This window comes from Tasmannia lanceolata, unplaced genomic scaffold, assembly GCF_043159265.1.
Source record: "Tasmannia lanceolata isolate RefF3 unplaced genomic scaffold, GAP_Taslan_0.1 ptg000019l, whole genome shotgun sequence".
Lineage (NCBI taxonomy): Eukaryota > Viridiplantae > Streptophyta > Magnoliopsida > Canellales > Winteraceae > Tasmannia > Tasmannia lanceolata.
In genome coordinates this window covers 28664563-28683734 of record NW_027518696.1, presented here as the reverse complement: position 1 = coordinate 28683734, position 19172 = coordinate 28664563, and the positions used below count along the sequence as shown (strand labels likewise).

The 19172-nt window shown below is 36.9% G+C and overlaps 1 protein-coding gene and 1 long non-coding RNA gene across 2 annotated transcripts in view; both read right to left on the bottom strand.

The window, feature by feature from the left end:
* Window positions 1-4676: 4676 nt before the first annotated feature.
* The window catches only part of LOC143852874 (ankyrin repeat family protein), a 61158-nt gene continuing 46662 nt past the window's right edge, over window positions 4677-19172 (bottom strand). The window contains exons 4-6 of the mRNA XM_077362512.1: window positions 5326-5394; window positions 5191-5240; window positions 4677-5081 (exon numbers count right to left, since the gene is read on the bottom strand). Of these exons, the coding sequence (XP_077218627.1) occupies window positions 4970-5081; window positions 5191-5240; window positions 5326-5394 (231 nt within the window). The 3' untranslated portion in view covers window positions 4677-4969. The remainder of the gene's footprint in view (window positions 5082-5190; window positions 5241-5325; window positions 5395-19172) is intronic.
* Window positions 6261-7303, bottom strand: LOC143853505 (uncharacterized). Its single transcript, XR_013237149.1, has 2 exons — window positions 6781-7303; window positions 6261-6686 (listed from the first exon to the last, which is right to left on the bottom strand). It is a non-coding gene; the product is annotated as an uncharacterized LOC143853505 (long non-coding RNA).

Genomic DNA, 19172 nt, shown 5'->3' with positions numbered 1-19172 from the left:
TGTGGGCCGCCACCGCCCAGTGTCGTGTCGGCTTGGCCTCTCCAACGCCGTGTAGAGTCTGCGATGACTCTCATCACTCCTTATCAATGCTGACTCTCTACTGGTCACGCCAAGCTCCTTTACAGACTTCTCAAATTTGCAGACTTCTCTAATGTTTCTCCATACGGCGCATCTGCAAACTTTGGAATTGGCTTCCGTATTCGAGAGAATCCTGTAGGCTTGATTAATTCAATGTTACATTCCTCTAGTTGAGACGGTCTCATCTCTTCAGTTGTTCCTATCTCATTGTAGACACCCCCATTTTGCTAAACTCTAACCGACAATAATCCACAAGTTATCGTGGAAACACACTAATTATTTTCTTCAATATCATGATCTAGTTGTCAAATATCTCCCAAATTGGTAATACGGTTCACCCGATTGGCCAATTTGCCCTGAAAATTAGCAAAAAGCACAATTTGATGACTTAAGTGTATTAAATCATGTGAGAGACCTTCGATCATGAATTTATGTACTTTGGATCATCCAATCAACAATCTAATTATATAGATCGCTTATCGGGTTAAAATAACCTAAGGTTGCTTCATAGTCAGAATTCTAATTATTTGTCAAAACCCGAGTTTTGAAAATTCATCAAATCGATGGTTGAGAGTAATTAGGGGGGTTTTCTTGACAAATTAAGGTAATTAGATTAAGATCAAGGAATTTGGAGTTGGATTCATAACCAGATTAAAGTTTGGGTCTGCCTATTTGAGAAAATCAAGTGAAAAATCTACGGATTAACAACTGGCTAATGAGAGCGGTTGAAAATTATCAAAGCCAATAATTCATATTGAGAAATTAAAACCCTTTTATTGATCGTAAGTTTATAACTTAATAGCTTGGATCATCAATCAAAAATTAATTAGATTGGTTGGTTCAATCGGATCATCGATTTGCTGAATTTTTTAAAAACTTGGCCGCCGTAAAAAGTCAATCGCTCTCATTAATTTAATAATTGAATTTCATTTTTTTGGAATATCTAAATTACAAAAGTAAATAAAACTCAGGGAATAAAAATGAGAAAAAAAAGGCACAAAATCTTGGCAAATCCTCTTCAATTTCTCTCTCTTCCCTACTTTCTCTCTCACCCTTTTTCTCTCCTTCCACACGCTTTCCCATGAAAGGAAAAGGTGTATTCCCCTTTTTCCATCTATTGGAAGATTTCCTAAGATTTTGTGCAAATCCTTCAAAATTGGGAGGACATTTGTCACAATCCCATCTATTGAAAGTATTTCCCAAAATTCGAGATGACACATGTCTTCATCCGATTGGATTTAATTCTTGCTAAATATTCATCCAAGACACAAAAGTTGATGTTTTCTTCAACTCTCAAAATATTTCCAACTTTGGAAAAAGAATATTCCATGTGCTATTAATCTCTTCCATCCAATTGTTTCCCAATTTCTCCACTTGATATCAACCACACAAAATCCAATCAATCAATCCACCGAACTTAGTGATCTTTTCTCTATACTAACCTATAAATACCCCATAAGCACTCACTTTTGGGGACACAACACAAAGCTCTCTCTCTCTCTCTCTCTCCAACCTTGGCCGAATTCTCCATTCTCTCTCTCTCTCCCTCCAATATTTTCCATATTCGCCATTCTCTCTCCCTCCAATCTTGGATGAATTCCCCATCCACTCTCCTTCTGGCCCTAGCCAAAATTCAGAAACCCTCCCTCTCTTCATCCCTTCGCTAAAAATCACAAATCCTCCATCTTCTTTAAATTACTTTGATCAAAATGATCAAAGCTAAAGAATTGAAATTCGAACTACATGAAGGCATCATCAAATTCAGCATCACAATGAGATTTAAAAAAACAAAAGAGATAGGATCGACATCAAACTTTGATCCAATCTATTTTTCATGTTTTCTAAAATAAAATAAAAAGTCATGCAGACTTCTGAAAAAGAATTCCAAAAATGGAATTTTTAAATTTCGAAAGTTTCTTAATCAAAATTGGAAAGTTTCAAATTCGAAGATTTCAAATTTGAAAGTTCTTAAATTGGAATTTTTGAATTTGGAAAGTTCCCTAACCAAAATTGGAAAGTTTCCAATTAAAAAAGTTTCAAATTGGAAAGTTCATTTATTGGAATTTTTGAAATTGAGGGTTCATAAATTAAAATAGAAAAGTTTCAAATTTAGACCTCTCAAATTTGGAAAGTTCAAATTGGAATTTTCAAGTTTGAAAAGCTCCCAAGTTGGAATTTTTGAAATTAAAAGTTTTCAAATTAAAGAGTTCTCAATTTGGAATGATTCAATGTCAAAATTGGAAAGCCCAAATTGAAATTTTTTAATTTGGAAGGAATTTTCGAAATTGAAAAGCTTTACTTAATTTGGAAATTTTGAAAGTTGAAATTGGAAAGTTGTAAATTAGGATTTTCGAATTTCGAAAGTTTTCAAGTTAGAATTTTCGAAACTAGAAAGTTTCTAATTCAGAAATTCTCAAATTACGAAGTTTCAAATTCGAAAATTTCAAATTAAGAAGTTTGAAATTAGAAGGTTTTTTAAATTAGAAAGTTTAAGGAAAATTCATTAACTCTTAATTTTCATATTTGGAAATTTGTTATTAAGTATAAGAACTTTAATTTCTAAATTTGGAAAGTTGCAATTAAATTTAAGATGTTTAATTTTCGAAATTTGGAACGTTTTTTTTCTTGGAATTTTCAAAAATTAGAAAGTTCTAATATGGAAAGTTTCAAGAATATGAAGTTCTAGTTTTGAAAAGTTTCAAAAAATAGGAAGTTCTAGTTTTGGAAAGTTCTAGAAGTAGAAAATGTCTAAATTTGGAATGTAAGTTTCAACTTTTCAAAAATTAAAAGTTTTAAAAATAGAAACGGGCTAAACTTGGAAAGTAATTTTTAGTTTTCAAAAATAGAAAGTCTCAAATTTGGAAAGTTAATTTCAAAATAAGGTCACTAGAAATTTGGAAAGTTTAACCAAACTAGGAAAATCTATTTTGTTTTGGAAAGTGCCCCCAAAGTTTGAAACTATCTTTAAAATTTGGAGAATGACGCTAAATTGGAAACTTTCCAAAAGCACATATTATTTCAAACTTAGAAACTTTCCAAAAAATACATAACTTGTTCAAAATTTGAAAACTATTCTAAAATACATTCCAAAAACACATAATTTGTTCAAAATTTGAAAACTTTCCAAAAGTACATTATTTGTTCCAAATTTAGTAACTTTCCGAAAATAAGTACTTTATTCACCCAACTCAAGATTGGGTACGGCCGGGTTAGAGAAAAAAAAAAAACCCGAAACCGACCCGACCTGACCCATATGGGTGTACTGTTAATTTCTTTAATATCTCTTGAATATCATTGCAAATTATTTTTCCAATATGTTGATACAATTGTTTTCATTGAGGTGATCATGTCTATTATGTGAAAATATAGTGTCCTTAAATTTATACACTTGATGACATATATTCAGTGATTTTTGGTCTGAAGATTTGTTTTTTTTCCTACAATCTTCAAAATTAGTCACTTCTTATGCTATAAAATGAAAACCCGACCCGAACCGACTCAACCCAAGAAACTATCTTGGGAAGGATTGGTTTTACGAATTTCGGGTTTTCCTGTAAAACAAATTAAACCCCACTCGCCCAACTCGCCCTAGGCTTGCAGAATGCCATGCTGATATTAGAAACACAAAACATTACAACACAAAAAGAAGTCTGCAATATTAATGTTGAATTAACTTCTAACTATCCTTAGGTTGACCTTTTATTCTTTAATTTATTTTAAGAGGAATGTCTAATCAATCTCCCAAACTAGGAATGTCTAAACAATTTTTGCAGCCCCTTTTCTTTACAGGAGAGAAGTGCCACCTCATATGAATTCAGCTATGAGGTGGCTCTTCTCTCATGAAAAAGAAAGTCCACAAAATGGGACTTATGCAGGAAGGCATTTCGCCACTGGCTGTTACATGTGAGAGCAGCCACCTCAGATAAATTAAATGAATAAGACAAAATTCGCTGAAAAGTGACGCGCTTTACCTACTCTAATGCCCAGCCGTGAAATGCCTTTCTGTGAAATTCCCTAGCAAATCCCTAATAAATGTAACTAGAGGAATGATACATGCAAGGGCCACTTGCATAAAGGGCCGGAAAAGGGCCCTTGATTGGATACACGTCATTAAGTGCAACCAAATTTACTTTCTCAACTGATTTTAAAAGGTCACCAGGGCCCTTTTTCCAGTCTTAATGCAAGGGTTGCATCTATCATTCCTTATATAACTACTAACCCATAAACAAATGGACATAAGTAAATTTCTTTATTGGAAATTTCTGTTTTACGATGTAGTCAAATTCTTTAGCTAATCGTAAATCAAAAGCATATTATCAACATCCTATCACTCTTACCATGATTGGGTTTTAATGTTAAACATTGTTTCAAGGGTTCCTGTCTTCTGCAAATGTCTCTTGCTGATTAGGACAGATAAGTCGTCATTAGTCTTTCTTCAACTCGAATAAAAACAAAAATATCCCAAGCTTCTCCTTGTGATACTTAACTGAGTAGCATTCTTCTGCAAAAACTACACAAGTAATCTCGATGATGAAGATAAAATAAACTAAACAAAATAAGTTAAAGCTAACAAGAGTTACCCGCAATTAGAATTCATCTCTGGCAAGCTAATTAGCTTAACAAATAAATAGTAGGAATAAGATAACAAGTTAATCTCACAGCATCTATTGTTTGTAGGCTTATAATGTTTACTAAACTGAAAGGATTGATGCATTCATGACTTGCATGGAATAAGAAGATTATGCGCTCATGACATTTCTGAACGAAGCAAAAGCTACAAAGAAGAACCAACACAAATTCTATCAAGGCAGAATAATTCTCGGTGAACCCAGTTCAGATGCAAAGCAGAACTAAACTTAAAACAATATGTTGTGAATATTATGATCTCGTACTAGGAAATCCCAACACCGTCAAGTTCAACTTGTGCTACTGCTGCATTAACTGCATCAACCACCTCCATATTCCCCCTGCTCACCGCTTCATCCATTGGAGTCCGCTCGTAGCTAGTCAATAACCAAGACCACATGCGATCAAAAACAAGGGAGATGACAACAAGTCTAAATCTTTACTACCATAAGCTTATTCAGGTTTACAGGTTCAAGGCTAACACACCTGTTTAAAATAGATACATCAGCTCCCCCAAGAATCAATCTCCTAACAACCTTTACAGAGCAAGGAAATCATCCATCAGACAAGTCTGGAGAATGGAAGCAAAATCTGTAACAACTTGAGAAGCATTATTATCACCTCAATATGCCCATTGAGGCAAGCCCAATGAAGAGGTGTATTTTTATCTGCATTGCATGCATTGAGATCCTGCATCGCAGAAAAATCACTTGAAGAGTTAGGGATAAATTGATAAATTTGACAAAAATAAGCATTGCTTGGAGCATAAGAAGAAACGTGTCACATTTGTAACATAACAATTCCCACATGCTTAGTATACACTGGGACAATAAATAAATCACTGCATTGTATAAATGTCACATGTTTATCTTTGTTACATCTTCTCGCCCTGGAAATTTCGCGGTTGACATGGACATGGGTTATACAATTAAAAAATCTCCAAAACTATGATCCAATTTTCATATCCGGTAAATAGATTAGGGGTATGAACAAGAAAACTAGTGCAACTTATCCATTCAGAGGTGTCATGAGACACTCACGCTGAATAATACTCTAGCTGAATAAAGGACGACAGATTTACTTGCAATGCTTTAGTCAAAAGAAAAGTTGTCGAATATTACCCACATGGCATATTTACCTAATCCTGAAAATATATTTAACAGAAAACATAAAAATGGTAAATTCCCAAAATTTGGTTCCAGAGCAGGATATAATAGTTTAATGAGGCAATTTATTATATTTGGATATTGATTGGTTCACTTTAATTTATTGTAATGAATTGGGAGGCATAATATTTTCTCGGAGCCCTATGCACGATAGGTTATTTTTTCTTCATTTTTACTGTATCTGTATGTACCTTAGTTGTAAATTTCGTTTCGGTGACCATTTTGTTTTGGCCACCGAAACGAAATTTCGGTGGGATTTCGATCATTTCGGTGCCTTTCGGTCGAAACTTTTCGGTCACACCAAAAAAATATTAAAAAATATGAGACAAATCCCAAAATATCATAAATGGATAGAAAAGGATAAAAAACTAATAAATAGTCCAAAATATGTAACCCAAAAGGCATATTCATTACTTAAACACTGAAAGGTCTTGCACAAGTCCAACTGATAGTCTGATAGATAGAAGAACTTAAAAAAAAGTAATACATGAAAGTAAAACATAGACAGTAGGCAATAGCTCTCAACAACAACTCACTCATAACCGGGATGAGCATACTCAATGTCGTCTTCGTCGCCGTCGTCGTCGCCGCCATCACCACTTGGACCACCAATAGGGACATCTTCTTCAAGAGGCATGACGTCGTCGTCGTCGTCCCCGATCCCGGCCCCAATACAGTAGTAGGTGCTTCAAGATTTTCCAACCAATGTCTTCCGACGTGAAAATAATATCTTTTTCTGCAACCCATTCCATCATGACATCCAGATGATTTATATTCAAAGGGTCACTAGTGGAAGAAGATTTCCTCAACAAGTCCCTGAAAAGAAAAACATTAAGTTTAATGTCAAAGTTTAAACTTAAAGCTTAAAGTGATAAGATGAGAGTTGAAAACATTATATTAATCAGTATACCTTTGCCGAAACTTAAGGTTGTAATGGACAAACACCAAGTCATTTAATCTCTGGTGCTCCAACCTGTTTCTCTTTGCGGAGTGAATGTGTTCGAAGGTGCTCCAGTTCCTTTCACACCCAGTTGCACTACAGGTCTGACTGAGGATTCTGATGGCAAAGCTCTGTAATTCCCCCACGTCACCTCCGAATTGATTCCACCATGCAACTGTAAAGTAACAAATAGTAAAGCATTTATTTGTTGAGGAACTGAGAGTTAAAATGAAGTAAACTTAATTAAACAAACAAATCAAATAACCTGGTTACTTCACTGTGCCTAGAGAAGGTAGGAGTGAAAAAGAGAGCATGGTTAAGAAAGTATCCTGTTATATGGAGGGGACTGTGGAGTTGCCTATCCATCTTTGGTCGATGATCCTCCAGATGGGCATATAATCTGATTTTTTCTTCAACCTCTCCTTGATGTTCTCTTTGGCCCTATCCATGGCCTCATATAGGTAAAACATCGCCGGTTTGTCCTGGCGATCTACCAAACGTAGCACTCTCACTAAAGGCTCGCTGACGTTTAGAATGTACTTGCACTGGTCCCAAAAAGATTTGTCCAACACAGTACTAACTACCCCTTCACTCAGTGGGTATTGGACAAACCTAATAGTACTATACTCGTCTGACACGAACATTTGTTGAAGTGCTTTCCAATTCAACACCAGACCTTGTATGCTGATTAAATTTGTCGCAAATCTGGTCCAAGCAGAACAGCACAACTCCCTCCCACCTGTGAACTTCTTCCTCATCAAATTCAAGAGGACTCTGTGATTGTAGATGAACTTTGTAATCGTTCGAGCCCTCTCAATTCTGCTTGCTATGTGAGGAAATACATTCGGTTTGCTCAGATGCTCCAAGATGAGATCTAAGCAATGGGCTGCACACGGAGTCCAGAAGAATGTATCATATTTGGCTTCTAATCTTTTCCCAGCAGCTTCGTAACTTGACTCACTGTCAGTTACAAACTGCACCACATATTCCGGATTAACTTCTGCGACAATCTTATCAAAGATATTGAATAATTCATCTGCATTCTTCACTATGCCAAATGCATCAACGGATTTTAGGAACATGACTCCTTTAGGGCAGTACACCAAAAAGTTGATTATGGAATGTTGTTTGGTGTCTGCCCATCAATCGGCCATAATGCTACAGCCAGTGTATCTCCATGACATCTTAATCTCCTCCAAGTAGTTGTTTACTTTATCCACTATATTCTTCAAAATGGAACCCCTTAAACCATGATAAGTAGATGCCTTATAACCCGAACTGAAATACTCAAGAGGGGGGGTGAATTGAATTTAACTCAATATTAGGCCTTTTGAAAATTACCTATGAACCCTAATTGGAATTTTTCTTCACTTAATTAAATATTTGGTTAGTGCAAATATAATTGAAAGAACAAAGTGAAATGCCAAGCCAAACAATAATGAAAATGCAAGAGTGAGAAATGACACACCGATATATAGTGGTTCGGCCAACGGCCTACTCCACTCTACTCAAGGTCGCACTTGAGGGATTCCACTATTGGAGACCTCCACGATGCCCGGCTCCGAGGCGGTTACAATTCCAAGGGATATTAAACAAGGATGCCCTTACACCTTTACAAAGACTCTCCTTCTCCGCCGAGTTCTAAGCGGTTGCTCTCTAGGGAATTAAAAACGGAATGCCCTAGCCACCTATACAAAATATGAAGATTGAATAGCTTGGCTTCTTCTTGAAAGCTTGATGCTCTTTGTAGATCCTTGATTGCTCTTCAATGATGGTTGCAAGTAAAAGCTCTAAAATCCCAACTCAAATAGATTTGCAAGTTGCAAGGCAAGTTTGGGGAAAAACAAAATCTCAAGCAATAATAGGTTGCAAGTTTTTTTTGATACTCAAAGATGTTTTCCAATGATCAAGAGAGTGAGAAAAACTTCTCTACATATTGTATTTATAGCCTCTCCAAAGAATATGACCGTTTGGGGGTGGAAATATCAAAATACAAGAATTAATTCAAATCCCAACGGCTATATTCTGAGCTGTCGCAGGGTTCTCGGAGTTCCGAGAATCATTCTCGGAGTTCCGAGAAATATTCTCGGAGTTCCGAGACAACGGCCAGAAGAAATAAAATTTCTACTGGACCATTTCTCGGAGTTCCGAGAAATTTTCTCGGAGTTCCGAGAAATTTTCTCGGAATTCCGAGAAAATGTCCAGACGCTACTGGACCTTTTCTCGGAGTTCCGAGGGAACTCTCGGAGTTCCGAGCTCGGAGCTCCGAGAAAAATCTCGGAGTTCCGAGAAGCCTAAAAATCTGCAGTTTTTGATTTTTATTGCTTGTTTGATTTTTAGCTTTTGGAACTCAACTCCTATGATTATTTTGGAATGTTTATGAAGGTCCCAACATGTTGGTCCACCACATAACCATTCACTAATCCATTTTAAGTTCTTAAGTGTTCTTTGAAAAACAATTTGAAAACACTTTGAAAACGTTTTGCCTTGACTTGAAAATCTAAAGAGAAAGGATGTACAATGATACCTATGCAATCTTCGATCCCTCTTTAGCTTTTGTCTTCAAATGATCTTCCATCTTTGGATGCTTGCTTGAGTGATGATGTGAGCTACACTTAGCTCATTTGGCTCTTGTTTGGTACACCTTTAAGCATGACCTAGTTGAGTGTTGGTTTCTTCAACGATCAATCCTATCTTAAACACAACACTTCAAAGCAAATTGATTAGTATTCAAAAACACAATCAATTATGTTTAGAATCATCAAAACAAGATAGGAGAGTAGACCCTTGGGCTTACAATCTCCCCCTTTTTGATGATGACAAACAAAATTGATTATGAGGTGTGTGTGGAGTGACATAGTAGGCAAGTGAATACTGGAACTCCCCCTCAATATATGCACACATATAAATGATACAAGTTATAAGCAAGTGGTGCATATAGTCAATTGAATAGATAATCAATTTCAAACTTCTCCCCCTTTTGTCATCGACAGAAAGGGTGTAAAAAAAATTTAGGAGTGGATAACTCCCCCTAAATCAATGCTTATGGTATAAAAATATATAACCAAGTAATGCACATATACCTGTTCATGATCGAGATGTTGACATATGTCAAGATGTTAGGTATTTTAATTAAAGTGAAGATACCTCTCCAACTAAGAAAAACTAAGAAGGCTAAGAATATCAATTGAGTGATTTTTAAGATTAAAAATTTGACATCTCATTCATGCAGATACTACCAAACAAAGATTATATATATAAATACTATATAGATAAGCTGGTTAAAGGCACAAAGTATTTATTTGGCAATTTCTTTAATTTGATCCGCACTCCAAATGTTTAAGGCACTTCGGATATAACAAATTCTATCATCACTAAGGGGTTTTGTAAAGATATCCGCTAATTGTTCTTCAGTGTTGATATATTTTAAGCAAATATCCCCTTTTTGTGAGTGATCTCTAATGAAGTGGTGCCTGATCTCAATATGTTTTGTTCTTGAGTGTTGTATGGGGTTCTTTGTTAAGCTTATAGCACTAGTATTGTCACATTGGATGAGAATATTTTCCATTTTGATTGCATAGTCCATCAATGTGCTTTTCATCCATAGGACTTGAGCACAGCAAGCTCCAGCTGCCACATATTCTGCTTCTGTTGTGGACAGAGCTACTGAATTTTGCTTCTTGCTAAACCATGAAACAAGTGATTTACCCAAGAATTGGCAAGTCCCACTAGTGCTTTTCCTATCTACTCTACATCCAGCAAAGTCTGCATCTGAATATCCGATGAGAGTGAAGGAAGATGATCTTTCATACCACAGTCCTAGACTTTGGGTTCCTCTTAAGTACTTGAAGATCTTCTTAACTGCTGATAGGTGAGATTCTTTAGGATCCAATTGAAATCGAGCACAGAGACAGACAGTAAACATAATGTCTGGTCTGCTGGCTGTCAAATAGAGCAAACTACCTATCATACCCCTATACAATTTCTGATCCACAGATTTGCCAAATTCATCTTTTTCTAGCTTAGCAGAAGTACTCATGGGAATTCTTGATGTCTTACTGCTATCCATGCCATACTTCTTTAATAACTCCTTTGTATATTTTTCTTGATTTAAAAATATTCCATTTTTGTATTGTTTAATTTGGAGTCCTAAGAAGTAGGTTAACTCTCCCATCATGCTCATTTCAAATTCATTTTTCATTAAGGTTGCAAATTCATCACACAATTTTTGATTAGTTGAGCCACAGATGGTATCATCCACATAGATTTGGACAAGGAGGATATCATGATTTTCTCTTTTGATAAACAAGGTTTTATCCACATTTCCCATCTCGAATCCCTTTTCAACTAAGAACGTGCAAAGCCTCTCATACCAAGCTCTAGGAGCTTGCTTTAATCCATATAAAGCTTTATCAAGCCTGAAGACATGATTTGGATGTTTGAAGTCTTCAAAACCTGGAGGTTGCTCAACATACACTTCCTCTTGGATATAGCCATTTAGGAAGGCACTTTTGACATCCATTTGATATAGTTTAAATCCTTTATGAGATGCATATGCCAAAAGTATCCTAATAGCCTCCATACGGGCAACAGGAGCAAATGTCTCATCATAATCTATCCCTTCCTCCTGATTGTACCCTTGGGCTACAAGCCTAGCTTTATTCCTAGTGATGATTCCATTTTCATCCAATTTATTTCTATACACCCATCTCGTGCCAATGACTGGATGATCACTAGGTCTAGGCACTAGCCTCCACACTTTGTTCCTTTCGAATTGACTTAGCTCTTCTTGCATAGCCATCAACCAATATTCATCCTTTTCAGCTTCTTTGATGGATTTTGGTTCTAATTCGGATAGGAACGCCAAATTGTTACTCACACTACGATAGTATGATCTAGTTCTTACTGGCAATGTGGCATCACCTAAAATTTGGGATTCAGGATGATCTACCAATGTTCTCCTATCCCTAGGCAATGAGTCATCATTTTCATTTTCTACTTCCTCACTAGGTAATGTATGACTTGTTGATGCATGAGGAGGAGCACTCAATTTTGGAAAAAGATGTTCAATGGGTTCATCCTCATCATGTGGCATTTCTTGTGGTGTTGGCTCTCTTTCATCAAATGTCACATGCATGGATTCTTCTACTACTAGAGTTCTCCTATTAAATACTCTATATGCCTTGCTATGAGAAGAATACCCTAAGAATATTCCATCATCCGATTTCCTATCAAATTTGTGTAGATTATCTTTGATGTTTAAAATAAAGCATTTACATCCAAACACTCTAAAATAGCTTATATTTGGTTTCAAGTTTTTCCAAAGCTCATAAGGTGTTTTCTTAGAAATTGGCCTTAGATATACCCTGTTTATAATATAGCAAGCGGTGCTAACCGCTTCCGCCCAAAAATATCTAGGGAGATCATTTTCATGCAACATAGTTCTAGCCATTTCTTGGAGAGTTCGATTCTTTCTTTCTACTACTCCATTTTGTTGAGGTGTTCTAGGTGCGGAAAAATTATGTTTTATGCCATGTTCATTACAATAAGTGTCAAAATGTACATTTTCAAATTCCGTTCCATGATCACTTCTAATGTGGGAGATGGCAATACCTTTTTCATTTTGAATTTGATTGCACAATGTAAGAAAGTTTTCATAAGTTTCATCTTTATGTCCTAGAAATATGACCCATGTGAATCGTGAGTAGTCATCCACAACTACAAACACGTACCTCTTTCCACCTAGGCTACTAGTCTTCATTGGTCCAAAAAGATCCATATGAAGTAGCTCCAAGGGGTAGGAAGTTGAAATCATATTTTTAGGTGCAAATGAGCTTTTCAATTGTTTTCCTAATTGACAAGTTCTACAAATGTGATCTTTGATGTATTTGAACTTAGGCAATCCTCTAACACTTTCTTTTGAGGAGAGGGTCGAAATGAGATCCATTCCGGCGTGACCCAACCTCCTATGCCATAGCCAAGAATCCTCACTAATGGCATTTAGACAAGTCACATTTTGGAGTCTAAGATCATCTAGTCTAATTGTATAAATGTTATTGTCTCTAGACCCTATGAATTTTACTTCTCCATTTATCTTATTTTTAACAATGCATTTATCGGGATTGAAGACAACTTCAAAACCATTATCACATAATTGACTAATGCTAATAAGATTATGGGACAAGCCATCAACAAATAGTACATCATGTATGGGAGAGGTAGAGTTACCTATGGTGCCTTCACCTTTGACTTTTCCTTTCTTATCATCTCCAAAGGTAACGTCTCCACCATCCTTGAGCGATAGGGATGCGAATTGAGTAAGGTCTCCGGTCATATGTCTAGAGCATCCACTATCAAGGTACCATGTGTTCTTCTTGTTATGGCTTTTAAGGCATACCTACATATGAATAGGCAAGTGAGATCCCTTAGGTACCCAAATCTTCCTAATCTTGCTATGTTCATTTGTTTTCACATTAGAGTTCAACTTAATCTTATCTTGTTTAGCATGTAAGCAAGCAACCTTGTAATGACCTTCTAGACCACAATAAAAGCAAATTTTGGTACCGCTAGAAGAAACCTTTTCAAGTTTAGTTTTATAGTTGGATATTGTGGTGTTCCATTTATGTCCAAGTCCACTTTTGTCACTTGACATTTTTTGAAGATTTACAAGCCTATCCAATTTTAATGAACTATTTTCAAATTTTTCAAAAAGTTTCTTTAGTTCATCATACTCAAAAGATAATCTACCATTTTCATGCTTTAGATTGTTGTTTTCATTTGAGAGTTCTTGTCGGTTTTTATTTAAGATTTTGATAGAAGCATTTAACTCATGAATTTCTACTTTGTATTTTTCATTCTTATCATCTAAAAATTCATGATCCTTTTTTAACCAACCAAATTCTTTTGTCATGTTAGCAAGAGAATTTTCAAGTGATGCAATTTTATCAAATTGAATTTCAAGTTCATCATTTGCATTTTGTAGGGAATCAAGAACTTCTTTTAAAACAATAACATCATTTAAAGTGTTTACCTCATTGTTGTCGTTTGTTGAGGCCATGAAGCATACGTTCCTTGCTATCAAGCAATCTTCGCCATCGTTTTGTTCGCCTTCGCTATCAATTTCCTCATCCCATGTGGCGGTCATTCCTTTCTTGCCTTCTCTTCTCTTGAAGCGGTTGTTTGAAGTGGGTTCATTGTTGAGTGGACAATCCGGGCGAATGTGTCCAAGCTTCTTGCAACCGTAGCATCGGGGTTGAGAAGACACATCACCAAGTTCTTCTTTCTTCTTGAATGGGAGATTTGTCCTTCTATTTCTCATGCCTCCCATGTTCCTTTGCAAGAATTTGATCCTTCTTGTTAGGAGGGCAACTTCATCTTCCATGTCTTCCTTTGCATCTTCATTTTCACCTACATTACAAGCAAAAGCAATTCCTTTTCCTTTTTCGATTTTAGTTTCGATTTCGGGTGCTTTTGTTTTGAAAATCATTTCATGGGTGATCGAGGACCCTATTAGTTCATCTAGGTTCAAAGTGTTCATGTCCTTGGCTTCGGTGATTGCGGAGGTTTTGGATTCCCAAGACAAAGGTAGGGTCCTAAGGATTTTAGTCACTAAATCTCTATTGGAAAATTGTTTTCCAAGACCCCTTAATCCATTTACAAGATTGGTGAATCTAGTGTACATGTCGGCAATTGTTTCATCGGGTGTCATTTGAAAGAGTTCGTATTGCCGAAAAAGATGGTTCATTTTAGATTCTTTTACTTGATTGGTTCCCTCATGGGTGACTTCTAAAGTGTCCCAAATTTCCTTAGCCGAATTTAAATTTGATACTCTATTGAATTCTCCGGGAGATAGAGCACAAATAAGAGAATTCATGGCTTTGGCATTATAATTCGAAGCTTGTTGTTCGGCTTCGGTCCAATCATTTAAATTTCTTGTGGGTAAGATGTATTCATTATTAATTGCTCTCCACATTTGATAGTCTTGGGTTAAAAAGATTTTCATTTTGGTTTTCCAAAAACCATAGTTTGTTCCATCAAAATAGGGTGGCCTAGTGTTTGAATAACCTTCATGGTGTTGAGGGTAGTTTGCCATTTTAGAATCTTTACTCTAGACCGGTTAGGGTTTTCTAAAAATTAGAGACGATGCTTTGATACCAATTGAAATACTCAAGAGGGGGGGTGAATTGAATTTAACTCAATATTAGGCCTTTTGAAAATTACCTATGAACCCTAATTGGAATTTTTCTTCACTTAATTAAATATTTGGTTAGTGCAAATATAATTGAAAGAACAAAGTGAAATGCCAAGCCAAACAATAATGGAAATGCAAGAGTGAGAAATGACACACCGATATATAGTGGTTCGGCCAACGGCCTACTCCATTCTACTCAAGGTCGCACTTGAGGGATTCCACTATTGGAGACCTCCACGATGCCCGGCTCCGAGGCGGTTACAATTCCAAGGGATATTAAACAAGGATGCCCTTACACCTTTACAAAGACTCTCCTTCTCCGCCGAGTTCTAAGCGGTTGCTCTCTAGGGAATTAAAAACGGAATGCCCTAGCCACCTATACAAAATATGAAGATTGAATAGCTTGGCTTCTTCTTGAAAGCTTGATGCTCTTTGTAGATCCTTGATTGCTCTTCAATGATGGTTGCAAGTGAAAGCTCTAAAATCCCAACTCAAATAGATTTGCAAGTTGCAAGGCAAGTTTGGGGAAAAATAAAATCTCAAGCAATAATAGGTTGCAAGTTTTTTTTGATACTCAAAGATGTTTTCCAATGATCAAGAGAGTGAGAAAAACTTCTCTACATATTGTATTTATAGCCTCTCCAAAGAATATGACCGTTTGGGGGTGGAAATATCAAAATACAAGAATTAATTCAAATCCCAACGGCTATATTCTGAGCTGTCGCAGGGTTCTCGGAGTTCCGAGAATCATTCTCGGAGTTCCGAGACAACGGCCAGAAGAAATAAAATTTCTACTGGACCATTTCTCGGAGTTCCGAGAAATTTTCTCGGAGTTCCGAGAAATTTTCTCGGAGTTCCGAGAAAATGTCCAGACGCTACTGGACCTTTTCTCGGAGTTTCGAGGGAACTCTCGGAGTTCCGAGCTCGGAGCTCCGAGAAAAATCTCGGAGTTCCGAGAAGCCTAAAAATCTGCAGTTTTTGATTTTTATTGCTAGTTTGATTTTTAGCTTTTGGAACTCAACTCCTATGATTATTTTGGAATGTTTATGAGGGTCCCAACATGTTGGTCCACCACATAACCATTCACTAATCCATTTTAAGTTCTTAAGTGTTCTTTGAAAAACAATTTGAAAACACTTTGAAAACGTTTTGCCTTGACTTGAAAATCTAAAGAGAAAGGATGTACAATGATACCTATGCAATCTTCGATCCCTCTTTAGCTTTGGTCTTCAAATGATCTTCCATCTTTGGATGCTTGCTTGAGTGATGATGTGAGCTACACTTAGCTCCTTTGGCTCTTGTTTGGTACACCTTTAAGCATGACCTAGTTGAGTGTTGGTTTCTTCAACGATCAATCCTATCTTAAACACAACACTTCAAAGCAAATTGATTAGTATTCAAAAACACAATCAATTATGTTTAGAATCATCAAAACAAGATAGGAGAGTAGACCCTTGGGCTTACACGAACCCACAGCATTCACAGCATCAAGCATAGGTTGCCAGAAAGGTGAATTGACAACACTGAATGGGATATTGGCATCATAACAAAGCATGCCAACCGCCATGTCTGCCCTATCCACTATTTCTTTGGTAGCCAAAGCCCTTTTAATGTTTGGCTGGGCTCCCGGGGTTGTTCGTGGTGCAAAGAAATTCCTGATCCCTCCTGTGATTCCCTTCTTCTTCCTTTTTGTACCACTCGGTTCTTCAAGAACTTCCTTACCCTTTCGCAGAGGCAACGGTCTACTGCCAATGTCTTCATCATCATGCTCTTCTTCCTCTTCTTCGTCTGGTGTGCCATAAAAACCTCCAACCTCTGCTCTGGATACGCCCATCCTAGCCCTTTCTTTTCTTTTTGAATCTAAGAGTTGCTTCATTCGGTATTTTACATCTTCAGACACTTTTTTACATGATGCTACCTCACCAGGAACAGCCGCTAAATGTTCTTTCAAGCGGGTTATACCTCCACCCGATATGACTTTGCCACAAAATATGCAAGTTACTTTGTTTTTTTGACTCAGAATCAATGTTTTGTAAGCCCATGCCGGGTCATCCGATCTAGCGGGTGCCGAACCAATAGAGGATGGTCCTACAGAAGGTCCCGAGCCCGACCCACTCATTTTGAAATGAAGTAGAAGAAGGGGACAAATGAAGTACGAAATGAAATTGAAATGAAAGAAAGGAAATGGAAAAAAATAAAGCTCGAACTTTCCTGGACTTGAAGCCTTTAGAGGAGAAGCGAAGCCCTTGAGGTTGTACTTGAGTTGAAGAGAATTAGAGAATATTAGCCTTCACTTGAAATTTGTAGTGTAACTTGTAAGCCTTTGGAAATAACTCTTGTAGTTGTAAGTTGAAGGTAAGCCTTCCCTTTGCTCCAAAATGGACTTGGATTAAAGATTAAAGAAGTTGAAGAAGAGTGTAGAAGAATTATGTGAATAGTGTAAGTGAAAGTAGAAAAGAGAAGGAATGAATCACTTATGTGAAGATGGAGAAGAAGTTAGAGGGGGAAGGCTATTTATAGAGTTTTTTATGGCTTGTGCAAGTATAAATGACTAAAATACCCTTCCCAACAGCTATAAACGGTCACATTTTGGGGCTAAAATGGGAAAAAACAAATAATAGCCGTTACAGGGGCATTTCCATAAATTCTAGGCCCAGGAAAGTCAAACTAGCTATTATTGACGATTTCGGACGAAATCGTCAATAATAGCTAGTTTGACTTTCCTCCGAAATCGTCAATAATAGCTAGTTTGACTTTCCTGGGCCTAGAACGAAATCTGGAATTTCGTCCATTTCGGACGAAATGACCAAAATTTTCCGAAATTTCTACGGAAACGAAATTTTCCAGATTTCGTTCTGTTTTCGGAGCGAAACAGAAACGTTTAGTCCATTTCGGACGAAACAAAAGGAAATGAAATTTATAACTAAGGTATGTACAGAGGACATTTGGTAATGTTTCGATCATATATTCATTCCGCAATGTTAGATGAGCTTTATCGCAGAGATGGACCTAACTTTAAGCTCATCTAGCACATCAATTCTGGCTATGCTACTGTATTGGAAATTTTTTTATCATTAATAAAAGAAGAAGAAAATATAAGGCCGACGAGAACAGTCAGCACAAAGACAGAAATTACAAGATAGGGAAAAATACAATGACTATCTAAGCAAGACCCTCAAGGAGGTAGAATATAAAAAAGCTCGAGCTCCTACCTCACGACAGCATCCCTGGGAAGCCTGTCCGCCTCTGAGTTAGCCGACCTTTTGACATGCTGAAATACTACCTCCGACCCTCCAATACGATCCCTAATCTCATCAATCCAAGAAGCAAATCTCCAGGGATACGACTTGCTGCCCTTCAATCATCCTATAACATTTAACGAGTCCACTTCAATCACCTTAGCCAAGTCAAGTGACTCAGCTAATCTACAAAACCAATCGGACTAGAGAAGGCCCAAAGTGTGGCTCCATCCTCATCTCTAAGCAGACTACCAATCCCTGAGGGTCCAGGGTTTCCTAAGGTAGATCCATCAAAGTCAAGTTTGAAGCATCCATGAGGCGGAGGGCTCCATTGAGAGCCACCAATCTTATAGGGTGATCGCCACTAGAATAAACCTCCCTCTAATGGTCCAACCATACCAAAGGTCATGAGCCGAGATGAATTCAGAATTTGAGAGGGGTCTAGCCCAAGAGATAACCGATGCAATAACCAAGTGTAGACACCCTCATTTTGCTACACTTTAACCAACAATAGCCTAATGCATTGATCCGCGAAGTTTCACTGGTAAAATAAATATCCTCACATTCCCTAGAATCCATGAGAAAAGCCCCTCTACCATAGTGACCTCGATCTGACTTTACGGATCATCAATCGGAACAAAATAAGCTTGGGTCACTTCACAACCTGGGCCCTGGTTCCATTCAGAGACCCGATTTTCGTAAATCTTCAGATCGAGGGCAGATCTTGACCTAGGTGTCTTTCTTTACCAAGGATTTGTGATCATTTAGTCAAAATAATATCAATCAAGGTTAATCTCGAATCCGGATTAAACATTGGGTTACTTAACTGAGCAAAAACTTAGTGAAAAGTCACGGATCAAGGCAGGATGAATGAGATCTGTCGAAATTATCCCATTAAATCATCGATAACAGAACCTTTTAATGTTTTAATT